Source organism: Erpetoichthys calabaricus, chromosome 9, assembly GCF_900747795.2.
Source record: "Erpetoichthys calabaricus chromosome 9, fErpCal1.3, whole genome shotgun sequence".
In the NCBI taxonomy this organism is placed as follows: Eukaryota; Metazoa; Chordata; class Cladistia; order Polypteriformes; family Polypteridae; genus Erpetoichthys; species Erpetoichthys calabaricus.
In genome coordinates, this window is record NC_041402.2 from 86,743,841 (window position 1) to 86,761,349 (window position 17,509).

Here is a 17,509-nt window from a genome sequence, read left to right on the forward strand (position 1 = left end):
AGATTGAGACTTTAAACTGGATTTCAACATTAAAACTCAAAGAGCTCCACAGAAAGACATTTGCTAATAATAATGAAAATATGGGAGACAAATTGAACCAATTTCTTTTTATTTTAGTCTGCCTTCAGTTATTGGAGTGCATACAAGAAGGCTATGTCCACTCTGAACCCTGTGATCTCTCAGATCTCAGCCTGGGATCTGTGGAGAAAAATATGACATTTAAATAAATATGGGGGATTGCTGTGGTAGTGTGTACATTATTGTATAGTGAAAAAAATAAAATTGAAAAGAGAAGTTCATCTCATTCAGGAGAAGTAGGCTTGCTTCTTTGTCACTATGTATAGCTCCGTTGTTCCTCTCATCTCTCATTGGCTATGTCGGTTGTTCACACATGATGTCAAGATGTGTTACATATAAAAAAAACTTGGTATTCCCCCTACACTGCCGGATTTAATGCCATAAATATTGAAAATGTTTGATATTTATGATGTGAACAACAGGCATGTGGGTAATTCAAGAATATTAAGATTCGTCAATGCATACCTCACATTTAGGGATATTGGAACAACTGTTGTAATTGCCAGAAGGGGTGAATCTGACCCAAAATCAGGTCAGTCATCATGAAATGTGTGCCAGCACTGGGTAGAGAGTTTCAGAGGATACCTGCCTGCCACAAAGCTGTAGGACTGTTTACTGACAGTAGTGAAGTGAGGCTTTTAGGATGGCAAGAAAGACAGGCATCAGAAAATCTCACGGGTTTAAGACGCGTTGCCAGCTCTTCAGGCATGTCCAACTTCAGATCTTTGACTAGTGGATTCTTCAACCTGATAGAAACAAACAGGGAAGTGGTGGGATCAGTGAACAACAACTTATTTCATTAAAGGATATCTTGTGTCTCCTTCTGCAGGGACAACAAAGCCTACTGGCTCTCTGTCTTGTGTCTGAAGGTAATTAATAAGGTGGTCATATTAGTTCTGCTGTATATTCTTCATTTCTAGTCTAAAAGCAGTTGTAAAACTTCTAGCATGAGTCCCTTGAACACTTACAGTAAATCATGAGTGGTCTCGTTATTTAACTTTTAATCATCATTGTGCACTGAAAGATGAAACAGACAAAGGCAAGCGTTCAGCTCTTACTAATTTACTGTAGAAGGACCCACATTTGTGTGAAACCACTTCTTGTCTTCATTCTGAATACTGCAGCTTCGAAATGCATCCTTATCTCTTATTGCGTCAGTAACACTTTATTACTCAGCTTACTGCAAAGGTCTGTAAAATACAGTGCTATTTCTGTAAACAGAAAATTGCTAGGTTTCAAGACATGCTTAACATATGATGGGGGGGACTGCCATCACGCCGTGCTCACAAAGCAGCAATATATTGAGGCTTTGTCCAATTTGCTTTCAGCCTCGAGCCCCACCTCAATAGCTGTCTGTGGACTATATGTTGTGACTCTTACTGGGTCTTTCCGTTTAACATCCACCAGCAATACATTTGGCTTGATGGCCAGGTCAGGGTCAGTCTTGTCTGACTTCTTCAGGATTTGCTTCTGATTCATCTTGTTTCTGTTTTATTTTCCATTCTGAGCTGTTATCTACCTGCATTATATGTTGTCTTTTGTTCCTTTTTAAAGTTTTCTGTGAAAGTTTATGATGTGAGACATGCTATATAAAGTGAAATTGGATTAATTATTAATAATTTCTTATGTTTGTTCAGTTATTGTAAAATGCACTATGTACAATAAAGATTGTCTACCGTCAGTCATTTCTTAGAAAGTGTATGTTGTAAAAGAGCAAGCAAAGTACGGGCTAATTGATTACTGCCAGTCATTTCACAAATTCAGCACCTATAAAAAAACAAAAAAAATGAAAGTTTTCACATTTTATTGTTACTCAACTGTAAATCACAGTGGATGTCGTGTGGCTTTTTTGACATTGATCGACAGAAAAAGACTGAAAAATGAGAAAAGATCCTTGCAAATGGTCTAAATTAATTACAAATTTGAAACAGAAAAGAATTGCTCTCAAAAGTATTCACCCCTTCAGTCTGACACAATTAAATCGCCACTGCTGTAGCCATTTGGTTTGATAAGTCACATAATTATTTCAATGGAGATCACCGGTCTGTGGTTTCAATTGATCGTACTATAAATGCACCTCATCTGGAAGGTCCGGCCTGTGGAGAGTTAGTATTGTGGCCTGACCGACACGATTAAGATAAAAGAGCACTGTGAGCAACTCTGTAAAAAGGTGTTTAAAAAGCGTGGATTCAGGGGATGGAGGCTCAAGAAAATATCCAAGTCACTGAATATGCCTTGAACTCCTTATAAATCAATCATTAACAAATGGAATGAGTATGGCTCTGCTGTAAATCTGATTAGAGCAGGCCATCCACGGATTCTGAGTGATTATGCAAGATAAAAACCCCATGAGGGGGGACCACCAAGAGACTCTGATGGAGTTACAAGCTGCAGTGTTTGGTCGAATAAGGTAGTGCAGGTCCCACAGATAAATGTTGGGATACAAAAACCGGTTGTCCCCATTTCATTCTGTCACAGAAAATGTAACGAAAAGGGCCGCTATGCATGCCAGTACAAACGACAGAAAAGAAAAGCCAAAAACAGGAAAGCCGTCTGGCCAAGATAACAAGATTCGCCTCTGTCTCCAAGTGATTGGGAGCTCCGTTCTACGGTGCAGTCTGTTCATAACTGACCACTTCCTTTTGGCAACAGTGGGCTTTATAGGCAGGAAACCAGAAGGGTATCTTCTTGGTACTGCAGAGGGAAGAAAAGAGAAGAAGGTTAGCACGAGCACCCCCTCTTGATTCAGAGTGGTAGTTATTTCTTCAGATGAACCCAGAGGGTGGTCCACAGAGGCGCATGTGTGACAAGTAACCAAGATTGGACAGAATGTACAGACAACAACTGTTGCCTTGTTCACCAGCCACAGGTTTACATGAGGGTGACAAAGAGAAAGTCACTGTTTAAAACATACGTGTGGCATCTTGACAAGAGTTTGCCAGAAGGCACATGAGAGACTCTGAGATCACTTGGAGGAAAGGTTTATGGTCTGATGAGATGAAAATTAAGGTTTCTAGCAATCGGAGCAAACATGCATAAGCCAAAACCTGCACATTATCAAAAACACATCATCCTGTCTGTGAAGTATGGTGGTGGCAGCAACATGCTGGGGGGATGTTTCTCTGCAGCAAGCCATGGAAAACTTGTGTGGGTGGAGGGTCTCACAGCAAAACACAGGGAAGTCCTGAAGGAAAACCTGATTTGGCCTGCAGGAAACCATCGCCTTGGTAAAGATTTGTTCTCCAACCAGATAACAACGCCAAGCATAAAGCCAAAGTTACCCAGGAATGGTATAGAAACGACAATGTTAATGTCCTGGAGTGGCCAAGTCAGCATCCAGATCTCAGTCCAGTTGAGAATATGTGGCTGGGCTTGAAAAAGGCTGTTCAGTCATGATCGCCATGCATACTGACACAGCTTGAGCAGTATAGCAAAGAAGAATGGGAAAAAGTACAGTGTCCAGATTGGCAAAGCTGAATGAGACCTGTGAATAGAGACCCAAGGCTGTCAAGGACAGACATCTACAAATACTGACTTGAAGAGGCTGAATACTTACATGAATAATTATTCTGTGTTTGGAATTCATTCAGATCACTTTGCAGAGATCAATTTTCAAATTTGACCTTAAAGAGCCGGTCTTTTTTCTGTTAGTGTCAAAAAAGCCAAATGAAATCCACTGTGATTTAATGTTGTATAACTGTAAGATGTGAAAACGTTTTATAGGCATTGTATGTTTATTTGTAGAGAGATGCTATATAGAAAAACTGAATGAAAAAAATGCCTAACATATATTTATAATATCATGAAAATTTCTATAAAATAAAAAAGGCCGTTTACACACATATACTGTACACTTTTTAGGGTAACTTGCTAGCTTAACACTTATGATTTTGTTGCGTACTGTTACTCAGTTCTTATGAACATTAAGATACTACATAAAATAAAAACTGATTGCTTTCAAGTATTTCTTAGTCACATTCAATTTATGAAATACTATAGACTGTATAATCTGTATAATGATTCAGTTTATGGTATGAAAGGTTGATGTCATCAATTATTTGTATAGCTTCAGCTTTTGCTTAAATAAATAGACTGATGACTGTTAGTCATCTTTCAAACACAGTTTTTTGTTAAAAGGGACTTTATACTGTCACCAGTTCAATCTTTCCTGCATTCGGTTTATAGTGAAAGGCGCTATATAAAGAGTACTCAATTTATTATATTCTGATTAGATGTCCAGCTATTTGTAGACATTTATCAGAACCCTTGGCATCCCTGTGCTGCGTATTGTGCTTGATTTATTCTAACAAAGCCCCCCAAAGCTGCCACCTTTTTTTGTGTCGGCTTGTGTTCTTTTGCTTACTGACTGTTGTGAAGGATGTTATGCACAATAGCAATGAATTGCTTTCACAGTTCCCATTAAAAATAAAGAAAAGTGGTTGTGATACTGTATTTCCATCATTTCCTCATATGTAAGGAATCAGTTGCCATCTGGGGCCAAACAGCAGATTTATTAAATAAGAAACCATTTACTAATAAGTGTAAGTAAACGCAGCTTGCAAAGTAGTGAAAGGCATTGAAAAGTTTAAACTCTTTAGTTTATAAAAGCACTTGAAGGTTACACACTAAGTGGCACCATACTTAACTGCCCACGTCATGGGAAGCCATTGACCTGAACCTGAATGACATACTGTATGTTGGACTTTTTGTAGCTCATGGAGTTTACTAAACCACAGACTAAAACGCAGGCACACACACATTGAAAACGCCTAAGCCCTCCTCTTGCCAGATCTTCAGCCTGACGCCCCCAGGCCTCGCCACACCTCATTCCTCCACTGTAGTGGGATGTATGCTGGACAGAGATTAAGTGATTTCTTATCTATTTCCCCATGCTGTTTAGGGCTGATATGCTCCCAGGGTCTCTTGACACCCAGGGGTCTGTTAAGAAATAGTTTCTTTTTTTAGGATGGGGTGGATGCGACACTAGAAGGTTTAGCGGTTTTGCAGATAGGTCAGCATTTTCATATGAGCTGAGGTTCTGGGTGTGTGGTTGGGTGGATGAACTTATATCAATTTCACACTGCTGCAACCGTTTTAGCCTCCATGTGTGTTGCTCTTTCTTGTACTGTTATGAAGAATAGTGCAGTCTATGGCTTCCTGCATAGTAGAAAGCTTAGGAACCCGTCTCTTTCCCTCACCTTTACACCTTGACTAGATGATACACTACTAATAATAATAATAATACATTTTATTTATATAGTGCCATCCACACATTATACCACCTAGGCTTCCTACTCAATGTTCTGTTGATGGAGGAGGAGAAGTTTGTTTTGAAAGTCCCATCACACACAAAAAGTGAAAGCAGCGAGCTCTTATTTCTGGTTTCACTATGAGATTCTCTATGGATTTAAGGGTGTCATCATCATCTTATTCTAATTGCAGAGCATCCCAGCCAATGGACACAATGTAGGAATCCACACAGGGCTGAGCATCAGCACATGTCAGACTTACTTCTGTTATCAGTATCTCTACAATCACAGAAGTCAATGCCTACTGATCTCCTAGAATTCTTGCCCCACATTGACTGCAAAAAGCAGCCATCTTAGCAAGTGGAACAAAAGGAGAACTCTGCTGGCTCACGGGGACTAATTGGCTTTCTTACAATGAGAATGTCTCATTTCTGTAGCTGGTTCATTCCATTTTAGCTCCACCATACACACACACATACAGAATAACTCAGCATGTGTCTTTTATATATGGTGAGAACAACAGAGGTACCTGGAGAAACAGTGCAGCCACCTAGAACACCTGCATACAGTGCACAGAGTCTGAGTCAGAATTCAAATCCAGTGTCCTAGTGTTACCCACTGTGTCCTCATGCCATCCAGTCAGTAGATGCTTACATGAATCTGCTTCTGGTCACCATACGACCTGCACTTATGTACAGGTAATCCTCCTGAACCTGCTAAGCATGTTTGGGCCTGACCGGTTCTTGGATGGGAGACCAACCAGGAGAGCTTGGGTGCTGGTGAGGCCATCAGGGGACTCTTATACTGTGGTGTGTGTGTGGATCCCAATGCTCCAATACAGTGAGGGGATCACTGTGTTGACAAAATGATGGCATCCTTCAGATTAGATGGAAAACCGAGCTCCTGACTTTCTTTGGTCAAAAAAGATCCTTGAACATCATTTGAAAAGAGTAGGGTGTTCGCCGATGTCCTGGATAAATTGCGCATCACAGCCTCATCCATTCTGACCCCCTAATCACCCCCTGTCTTTAATTGGTGCTGTCTTATCCCATCACCCCCCAATATCTACTGTATGGTGAGTGTACTGGCACAAGAATTGCTGCCATTGCATCATCCAAGTGAAGGCTAGACAATGGTGCTGGTAGAAGTGGCTCCACACTCTGTACAGGGCCATATTAACAAAATTATTGGCCCCCGGGCAAAGTAATATGCTGGGGCCTCTATTCTGATAGCAAAACAGAAACATACATAAGCATTAGAAACATTGTGGGCCCCTATGCTCCTGGGGCCCCCAGCCAGTGCCCATACATTAAGACGGCCCTGAGTATGTGAAGCACTTTGAGTAGCTAGAAAAGTGCTATATAAATGTAAATTAATTAATTATGATATGAACACATGGAACTTGTGCTTCACCTGGCATTTCGTGATTGCTTTTTACTTTAAAAGTGGAAGCCCTCTTATAAGATACAGTAGGTTAAAATGGAATGACACTCCCAAGTCTTCCATACATGGACTTGATTGATCCATTCATTTGATAATAATCTTGTACTCGAGGAAAGTGCCACTGGCAAGGAAGCCAAGCCCTGCAGCATGAGTCCCAATGGAAGAACCCTTTGTGGATGGGGCATCAGTTCATCTGGGAGCGCACTCTGTCTTTTTAGAATGACCTAGTCTACATGTCTTTAGGATGCCGGAGGTCACCCATCAGCCTAATCTAAACTTTGGGATGATGGAGAAAAATGACAGTGACTGGAGAAAAACGAACATGATGTGTGCATGTGAGGAGTCCACACAGTTGGTCACTGGGTTTGGAGCAGCGGGGCTACGTCATCCCTAACAAATAAATCCCTAATTGCTGGAATCTAAGGTCCCCCAGCCTAGACATATACCCTTTTTTTCAGCAAAACCTGGTCTAGTGCGATCACCGCCTCTGCAGCATCAGATCACTCTTGGTTCAAGAATAGTGTTGCCTGCTAATCGGTCAGGTTTCCTGTGCGATCAAAGTTTCCTCGTTTGATGCTTTCTACACCCAAATGCATTGCTATCGGTCTATATGAAACAGAACTAATACAACGTTTGCAAGAAATACACCCTGTTGCTTGGCACAAAGGATGGCCACCCTTAAGCAAATGCGTCTTTTTTTTTTCTTTTTTCAAAGCACTCTTTCGGAACGTATTCAGGTGCAGCGGTGAAAGGCCAGGGGGATGTGGTTTATGTGGAAAGTTATCACACATTGCCTTCTTGAACTTACTGGCTGCAAAATAAAGCAGAATAAAACAAGTCGCGTCGGGGAGGGGTCGCGCTGTCTTGTGTGCGGTTGATCACTTACTTCAACCATATCAGCCCCGGCGCTCGCTCGTGAGCCCACCGCCTTTCCCTGTCTATTAGTAGTTACTCGCCCCGCCTGCCTGCGAACATGCCTGCTCTGATCTGATAATGCATTTGCAGAATGTGCGAGATCGTATCAAGCCCTCGATTGTAATCGCAGCATGGCTATTTCCCTTTCGCTGCTTCTTTATTTCAAAATCTCATCTTTTCATCTGCTAATCATGTAAGCTTGGAGCTTTTTTCCCCTTTAGTGTCACTTTCACAAAAGCAACGCCACTTTAGAAGCCTTCAGGGCAGATTCTACTTTTGAACCCACCTCCCAGTTGTGTACAGGTTCGCGTGAGTGCCTGTGTTATTATTTCCTCGCTGTGCCACAGGTAGTTTTAATGGTAGGCACGGCCGTCTATCTTGGCCCGCTGTGTCCACGGAGCAGTTGGATGACACCGGACCGCCAGCTAAGTTTCTCATTCGTATGACCTGAGGGCAAACCTTGTTGTGTTTTTGCACCTCTCTGTTTTATTTCAAGCTCTCATTCTCTTTCTTCAGAAAGAGACCTTTGTCACCGGCATCACATTTCATGCCCCCAAGATCTAAAGAGAGGAAATCTATCTCGGGAGAGAGGCAAACAGCAGAGAAATCCCTGCGATGAATTTTAATAGCGACGACCGAGGAACGCAGGAGAGGATACTCCCTCGAACAGATGCCCTGATGCTTGGCTGCCCCTCTCTTTTCTTTAAGGGTGACAAATCTGCTGTCATTCAGGCAGATCTCCAATTTACAGATAATGATTCTTGCATGAAAATTGATCGAGGAGCCGCGTTTTCGCCGTTGTCGCCCTCCCTCCGGTCTCTCTCTCTCTCTCTCTCTCTCTCTCTCTCTCTCTCTCTCTCACTCACTCACTCTCGCTCTCTCTCTCTCTCGCTCTCTCTCTGTATAGCCGGTGCGCTTCTAGCCCGAGGAGTTTTTATTTCTTCCCTCCTCCTCCTCCTCTATTCTGAGTCGGTAGTGGGACACAGGAAGAAATAAAAAAAAAAAGTGATAAGGCGGCATGAGGAGGATGCAAGCTGCTCTCTGAAGATCTGTCTTATCGGAAATTATAATAGGAAACCAAAAAGGACCGAAACCCTCTTTTCTCTTGAAGATGCCGGAGTACTAATTTCCCTCAAACCCCCGGTGGGTAAAACAGACCAAACCCGTTCTCCCTGGCAACAAGAGGCTGCCGTTTTTATGTTTTATGGTGTTACCCCCACTGTTTCTTTCTCAGTCTGAAGGCAACATAGAATCTAACTCGCTGACTTACCTGGCACTCCAGTGACTACACGGGGCAAACCTGGCACATCTCTCGGCTTGTCATGAACGGTCCGTAAGGCAGTCGTTGGGTATGGACCTTCATGTCTGGTGTTGGTGGCGTTCTTTTACTTTGCCTTCAGTCGCCTCAGAGACTTAACAGCTCAACGCAAGGAGGGCAGCAGACTAATGTCCAGCCGCTGCTCTGTGTCTAGGCTGGGGCTTCTACTGAATTATCTTCTCGAGGACCTACAAGCTACAACTTGAAACTGATGAGAAGGACATCTTAATAATTCACCGATCTGCTCCCCCTTTTTCTGGGAGTCTAGTTTGTTATCTTTAACTAGGACATTAAGATATCTTTTCATCTTTAGCGAACACGATGGACCTCTAATGTAAATCATGTTTGGATTGAAGTCTCCACTTTACTATATGCCAGGTAAGGAAGCCAAACAAGAAGAGCGTGCTTTTTTTTCCTTTCCTTCAGTTGCTGCTCGTCACTGTCATTAATGCCATTTGAGGATGAAAGTATTTTTAAATGGTAGATTTCCCCCCCTCCCTTCCAATGCGAGTGCAACATGAGAACTTTGGCTCTCATTAGGATGGGGGCATGTCTTTTCTGGCTCTTTTCGTCTCCATTATTAGCGGCTAAGTGGCAAGCCTTGTTTTATTTAACAGCAAGCTGCAGAAGCACTTAAGTAATCTAAGGTGAATTAAGCTTGGTGTGGGGTTACCATCAGTTGGTGCTTAACAGTGCTGCACGGCTGAATGAGCTCTGATTATGTAGTAAACGGTCCAAGTGTAGCAAATACCAGGCTCCTTTAAAGTCGGCCAGAAAAGAAGAAATGAAAGAGAACGGGGAAGCCTTTCCTTCTTAATTAACATTTGCCACCGGTGGCTCAGTTTCCGTTCACATTTGGCATCATAAGTTACATTTTCCTACAGTTTGTAGATTGTTGGTACGTTAGCACTGAACACGGCGATGGATTACAAAGGTTTACAGCGGCATCGTGCCGAGTTTGAACTCTTCGCAGTGCCCTGTCAGGCTGGGTCTCCGTTGCCAGAGCTGGGCGAGGAGCTCGTGCCAGGCACAGAGGGGCATGTGCGATTGAAACGATGTGTCGACGGATGGGGCGCCTTGTTTTGACGGTCACCCAAAAGTTTGGTCAATCATTTCCAGCCGGATTACCCGTTGTGACATTTCGGACAGCTATCAATATACAGTAATGTACTTTTCTCCCGTGCTGCTAGTTTGATTGACAGCGTAATCGCCGCAGTGTGCTGTCTGTGTGCCCTGCACGTCCCGTCCAACTTTGTGATTTTTGTTGACGTGATAGTCTCTAGCTCCCCCTCAACCCGGAGAGGGAAATGCAGAGGTGAAAACTACACGAAAATATTCTTTAAATAAAGATACCCTGCCAGCAGTTAACTACAGTCGAGTAGAGCTGAAAAGTGGCTAAGGAAGCGGACTGTAAGGCACAAAACGGGCAAGTGAAACCTCACTGAGTGAGCCACCGCTGCACGTCCAAGTGCTCAGCTCGCACATACGTGCTTTCCAGCGCACTGTCTCTGATCTTGTCAGCCTCTTAAATATACATGTCCATTATTTTATGAATGTTATTACGTATTACAGATTACACTTTACATATGTAATGAGCACACTTGACAGAAGTATCTGGGAGCATATTGCCCATTACATATAAGTTATTCGATATGTATTACATATTACAAGTTATTACATACCCATTATGTTGTGCTTTACCCTTGGTGACCAAATCAACAATAGGATTTACTCTCCATATTGACACTTGTTGCTGTTGGGTCAGCTGATCTCTCCCTTGCAAGTTCATTTTTATATTTGGTTAATCCAGTTAAGTGTGTGTGTGTGTGTGTGTGTGTGTGTGTGTGTGTGTGTGTGTCAGTCACTCGGATGTCCATGGGGCACTAGGCAGAAAGCAGTCAGTCAGTGCACATATGTGTATCTGCACTTATAAGCATTATGTTATTTAATGTTACTGTATGTGCATATCATTATACCTATCATATAGGAGAATATAAACTCTGTTTTTTTAAAGCAATTTATATATACAGTACATATATGCAATATGTGTCTCTGTGTGTACCTGTAAGTATATACAGAACATCTATGTGTAAATGTTAGTGTTTATGTATGTGTGTATAGTGTTTTATATAATCTATAACTATTCTATTATAGAGATTATTCTTTAAAATAGATGTTATTCTCTAAAATAGTGTAGTATTCAGTTTTTATTCTGTAGGATTTATATATAATGCAAATGTGTGTAAATGTCTGCGCATAAATGTACACTTAAACATCTCCCTTTATGTACAGTTTATATGCACATACATATATGTTGACTGCTTATAGACCTTAGCGATATATAAATTTGATTAAATATTTAAAATACAGCATATAAGAAAGCTGGCGATGTTACAGTAAAACCTTATGCAGACCAAGATCATACTTATAGCCCTATACTGTACATGTATGAAAGCAATTTAAATTAATAAGGAAGTAAATAAAAAATGCCCTCTAGTGTCACTTTAAAATATTTGTAGCTTCATACAGAGCTCAACATAATATAACCACTTTGCCATTTCAAGAAACTCATTTGAAAAGGCCCCATAATATTTTGTGCTATTTAAACCTTTAAAGTGCCACACATGATGGTCGTCCACTTTTGTGACAGATCTTTCAAGTGAAAAATAATGTCTCTATTGGTATTGAGTTGTATCACATGTACGCTTGTATACTTTGAAATACACACTTTTGTTAAGGAACCTTTAAAATAATCTTGAGTTTCCTACTGTAAACTGTGAGCGTTTAATAAGATTCAATATAGAGTCCAAGAACAGCTGTCAGAGTGCATCAGGTAGGTTCCTTAATCAGAAAGGCGATTTTCTTTCAACGTACTCCTCCTGACAGCATGCTAGTACAAGAAGTAAGCATTTTTAGGACATTAAACAAGAATGATGACCTCACAGTCTCTTCTTAAGTGCTTGTAAACTCAATTATGCAGAACTCTGCTGGTTGTCATTCCAACTGACTCCTTCTTTAGTCAGACACAGGCCAGTTATTTCCCAATTCTGTGTATTTTTACAGTGCCTATCCAAAAATTTCCAAACAGGGTTTGTTCACCATATGTAGGAATTTGACAAGTCATCCATGAGACAAGTGTCCTCCTGGTCTTGCTTAAGGTTCTACTTTGTTATTTATTTGGCCATCTTTAAGTTGTTTAAACCGTTGCTTGATATTGATGAGAAAGATGGAAATTGAATTGATGTAGCTGCTCATCTTTAGTATTCTTTGCCCCATACCTGCACTGTTTTATTTGTTATCACTATTTTGATATATTTCACTAAGCAAACTCCAAAGAAAAATGTCAATTGAAAATAATATCCTAACACAGGGTCACGGGGGTCTGCCGGAGCCAATCCCAGCCAGCACAGGGCAGCGCAAGGCAGGAACATACCCCGAGCAGGGTGCCAGCCCACTGCAGGGCACACAGACACCCACACACCAGGGACAATTCAGGATTGCCAATGCACCTAACCTGCATGTCTTTGGACTGTGGGAGGAAACCCACGCAGACATGGGGAACAAGCGAGTCCTGATTTTAAATGGTTGGTTGAAAGAAACCATGCAGCCAAGAGGGTCCCACATTTAAGGACCTTCACTACAACGTAATGAGTGACAAGAAGGCGCCCCCTCCAAAGTTCATAACTGCCTCCAGTGGCACTGAAAAGGGGAATGCGGGCTGAGGAAGTCTGACTGGAGTGTCCCTTTGGAGTGGTCCACAGTCCTTGCTTTACGGTCGTGAGCTCGGTCTGGTAGTACACTTGTAAAGCCTGCAGTGCGATTGAGAGGAAGGGGATTCTGAATGCATGTTGTATGCATAGTAAATGTATTCTTTAGGAATGCACTGCTTTCTCGTTAATATTACAGATTTCTGCTGAGGCTGTCATTGGAGTCTTATCACTCAGAAATTACAGTGCCTGGCAAAGTTTTGAAAATTTTGTATTCATTTCATAGCAGGGAGGAAATTACACTAACTTAGATCTTGTATTGTCAGTGGTGTTTTGGTCCTTTTTTGCATGCAGCCTGCATTTCTGTTCAATAAGCAGTGAATAATAATTGGCACATTATATTAGTTCTATCAAACTGAAATACAGTTAGAAAAGGAAAGTGTGATTAATTGTAGGATATCGGGTGACTTTGTTTTGTAATGATATTTTCAGTGTTTGCAAGCTAGCTAATGTATTGTCTCAGAACAAGGAATGAGAAGCACACACAGAAAGTCGAAAACGAAGGCTGTCGCAATTACAGAATGAAACAAAACAGGTAGGATGATGTGCTGAGCTGGGCGTATCTCCCTAACAAACAAGCTGTGTGCATTCCAAACACCAGGCAATGTAATCACCTGGAGAACCTGCTCAAAGGAGCCGTAAATTTGAGATTCAGTAATAGGGCCTGCTGCTCATTACAGCCCAGACCTTATGGGTCTAATTAGGATCTGTGCTCAAGCGCGCAGCGTATCACCTCTTGGAGTTCGCGGCCTCCACTTGTCTCGCACTTTACTGGTAGTCAGCACAGCGCGGAGCTGAAGAGCTGATAACTTGAGAGTCCCGGTTCCAAGATTTACGGTACAAGGAAAAAAAAAAAAAATGGAGACTGCATGGATTGCCTGGGGTTCCTTCTTAACAAGAGGGCACACAGTGACTCTTTGCACTGCTAAATTATTCATTTAGGGCTGGTGCTTGTAAAATGAATATATGTGTAGAATTACAGGGAACACTGGAGATTGTCTGCATTTTATGGATTGCTTTTGCAGCTTTAGGATAAAGCCTTGCACATTTTAAAAAGAACAGGGTGACATGTACCTCATAGAGTCTCATTAAGGGGGGACCTGTTTTCATATAACTGCGTACTGTAAGTGTCCTCCCAGTATGCATACACAAATCTATACATGTGTGTCAAGGCAGGAGAACGCCTCCTAATGAATGAAAAACATTCACGATAAAAACAAAAAACAAGTCGGCGCTGAAGATGTTGTTGATTTTGAATTACTACCGTATTCACATATTTATATCCAGGTATGCCATGTATATGCAGTCATTTTAAATGCAGTTGGACTCCAGACTAATTTGCAGTGAGAGGAACATGTTGAACACAGCCCAATCAATGATTTTTTTCTTTTTCAAAAGCACCCTTTAAAGGAACGTCATCCAGTTATATACCACAATTTAAGATATACATTCTTACATTTTAAACATGAGGCATTGAAGTGGGCAGCCAACCAGGAGATGGATTTGAAGGCCACACTGTCAGGTCATCGCATATAAGTGTGTGAAACCCACAAAACCGCAGGTACATTATATTTAGTAAAGAGCGAGAACATTGGGACCGGGACACACTCTCTAGACTTCCCTAAAAACATCTGGACACTATTCAGTCGACGAGTAGAACCCTCGTCATGATTGTTTAAAACTGTCCCCCACCCATTTAAATAACAGATGACAGCCTTCACCACCTAATCAATTATTCACACCCACTCCGTTTTTTCTGAATAAATTCATTGAGCAGTACATCTTTTAATTGCATTGTTATTGACGTCCTGAGGAAATCGACTCTTAGAAATCCTCTTTACTTGTTAGCCACACAAAATGCCCTTCGGCAAACCGGGCCCAGCATCTCCAAGCATGCATATAATGCACAGCAGCCACGGTACAGTTTTGGTCGCACGTCAACCCTCTTTTCAAGAAGAATGGATGTAAGCAATTGTGGCATCTGCTTAGCGGCTCTTAGGAGTGAAGCCTTTGGAAGGATGCGCGATAGATAGATAGATAGATAGATAGATAGATAGATAGATAGATAGATAGATAGATAGATAGATAGATAGATAGATAGATAGATAGATAGATACTTTATTAATCCCAAGGGGAAATTCACATTCTGGGATATTATCTCTCATTTATCTGGACTCCCGGAAAAGTCAGTTTGCTAGTAAATGTATTAATTTGACAGAACCCGATGTCCAGAATGTAGGCCTGATGAGTAAACATATACATTTTCATTTGTTTATTTTGAGGGTGTCATTAGTTACAGTCCTTAATGTCATTTGTTTCTTTATAACACCTTTCATGGTCAGCACCAGATTTTCTTGCCCAGGGATATTTTGGTGAGATGAACTTAATAATTTAAGGAGCAGCAGCCGGCCGGTGAACTATCCAGTTAGGAATGGAAAGGAGTGCAGCCTGCAGACTGGCAGGTTTATTTACTCACAAAGACACATCCAAGGACTTAGAAATGCAGGCCAATTAAAGAAATATTTCTCTGTAACAAAGCAGTTCACAAATACTGTTTTTTAAATTCAGTTTAAACCTAAATGGGGTGCACTTGTTAATGTTTAGTATTCTCCAGTCTGTGATTAAAACCTAGCTGTCATATACCGTAGATCACATTGAAATAGTGATCCAAAAAGGCTGTAATGGTAAAGAAAAACACACAAAAAACATATATTGGGAAGACTGGTGTGAGGAGGACCAGAAAAGAGTGCATTTCATTCTGCACAACCTGTTTACTGTTGTGTTTCATCTGTCACCAGACTCTGTGATGGAAAACAAGGCTTACTGCATACAGCTTGCTGAGCATGAACTTTTATTAGACTTTCTGATTATCTGTATCATTAAAAATATTGTGCCAGAGTATTGCAAACACGGCGGATTCCAAGTGCCACAGAGATGCGAGTTATATCTTTATTAAAAATAGAAGTCTCCTGAAGAATTGAATTTCCTTCAGGCTGCACATTTCTTCAATTGATATAGCACCTTTTCTTAAAGAGAACAACATCGCTAAAAGCTTTGTAGAATAATTGTTCATTTACGGGGGCCACAGAGTAGTCAAAGGTGATCTTGTGATCTGTGGGTTGTTCTTTAATATGCAAGGCCTGCTGGGATAATCTGTGCCACAAAATTATTAATACAAAGCAAAGCCTGATTAGGTGATTGAGGGCTTAGAAGATGTTACAGTGAATCTGGGGTGTATTTTTGATCAAAATTGGATATAAGGTATAAGTGCCCAAAAAGATGATATATTTCACAGTTGAAATTTTTCAGAAGCAACGAATATATATACACACACATTTATCTAATACTTATATAGTGATATCCACTGACACTACAATCATACAAAATATCTGCTTAAATTCATTAATTTATTCATTTTTAAACTGTTTTTGTACTTCAGAGCTGCAGGGATACAGCAGCCATCATTTTTGTCGCATGATGACCCTCTTTGCATTGAGAAATGATTTCGGCAATTGTGGTAGATGCTTAATGGCTGCTGTGAGTGAGTCCTTTGGTACAGCGTGCCTCTGGGATATTACTTTACTGCTCATTTATATAGAATCCGGAAAAGCACACAGAAAGGCTGAACAGACTTGGGAGTCCTGACAGCTGGATGGGGAGAACAGTAAAGACATTTTCTTTGCTAACTTTTCACCTGGATAGTAAACTTGAATTTTTGTAGCCATCCTCACTCTGTGGATGCGGGAGTAATTGGCACTGCTAAATTTATAAGCTGCATCAATGGTTTCCATTTTGTGCACACAGCTTTTAGTTGTGGGGCATGTCAGATTTGCCGACTGCAGCTGCTGATCTCAACATGACTGAAAATCGCTCAGCATGTTTTATTTACCAACTGAGTGAGTGCCAATCTTCCAGTACAGTCTTGCTTGCCCTTTGTTTTGACAGCTAATAGCGTTCCTCATAATGGAGCTGACGTTGTGTAAAGAGTTAACAGCTATGGCAAGTTCAGCCTCAATCTTTTCCCTTTTCTTGTTTTTTTTTCCCCATTCTCTTATGGTATGTAAAACACAAGATATTAAAAAAAGGACTAGGAGTCCCAAAGCACTAAAGACTCCCAGAAAGGCCCACTAGAGGGGGATATCACCATTAAATCCCAGGCTAGTAATAACAGCACATGCAGGATCTTTATAAAATAAAAAGATTTATTCTTAACACGGTGCTCAGTAACAAAAGGTCCGTAGAGCACAAAAGGCAAAATGGAATTGTCTGAAGCAAAGGCAATCCAAGTCGAACAAAGTCTCAATACAGAAATCCAAGGCAAGGTGAAAAAACAGAGCAATAGGTCAAAAATCAGGCAGTGTGGTGTAGTAGTTAAGGCTTTCGACTTCAAACCCTGAGGCGTTGCGTTCAAATCCTGCTACTTGCACCGTGTGATCTTGAGGAAGTCACCTGACGTGCCTGTGCTATAACTGGAAAACCAAAAAGAATGTAACCAATTGTATCATAAATGTTATAAGTTGCCTTTGATAAAGGCATCTGCCAAATAAGTAAATATAAAATCCAGTAATTCAAAGAAATAACAGTAAAGACAAGGAAACTCCTCAATGACTGGCAGGTGACTTCGCCTCTTGAAACAAAACACATGTAACATAACAAAGGTAGCTTATCTCTCTATTATAATAAAAAAATCCTGGGACAAGACGTGACTTTTTCAGAGAGATACTTTCATGTCCCGCAAG

General features: G+C 41.1%; 1 protein-coding gene and 1 long non-coding RNA gene across 5 annotated transcripts in view; one reads left to right on the forward strand and one right to left on the reverse strand.

The window, feature by feature from the left end:
- Positions 1-17,509, forward strand: part of gse1b (Gse1 coiled-coil protein b) — a 745,433-nt gene that overhangs the window by 557,132 nt on the left and 170,792 nt on the right. The window contains exon 1 of one of the 4 annotated variants that reach the window (XM_028809830.2): positions 8,590-9,381. The exons of the other annotated variants lie outside the window; for them this stretch is intronic. Within the exon in view, the coding sequence (XP_028665663.1) occupies positions 9,345-9,381 (37 nt within the window). The 5' untranslated portion in view covers positions 8,590-9,344. Of the gene's footprint in view, positions 1-8,589; positions 9,382-17,509 lie in introns of those variants that run through there. 4 annotated transcript variants of the gene reach the window in all.
- Positions 89-9,079, reverse strand: LOC127529188 (uncharacterized). Its single transcript, XR_007935871.1, has 2 exons — positions 8,956-9,079; positions 89-824 (listed from the first exon to the last, which is right to left on the reverse strand). It is a non-coding gene; the product is annotated as an uncharacterized LOC127529188 (long non-coding RNA).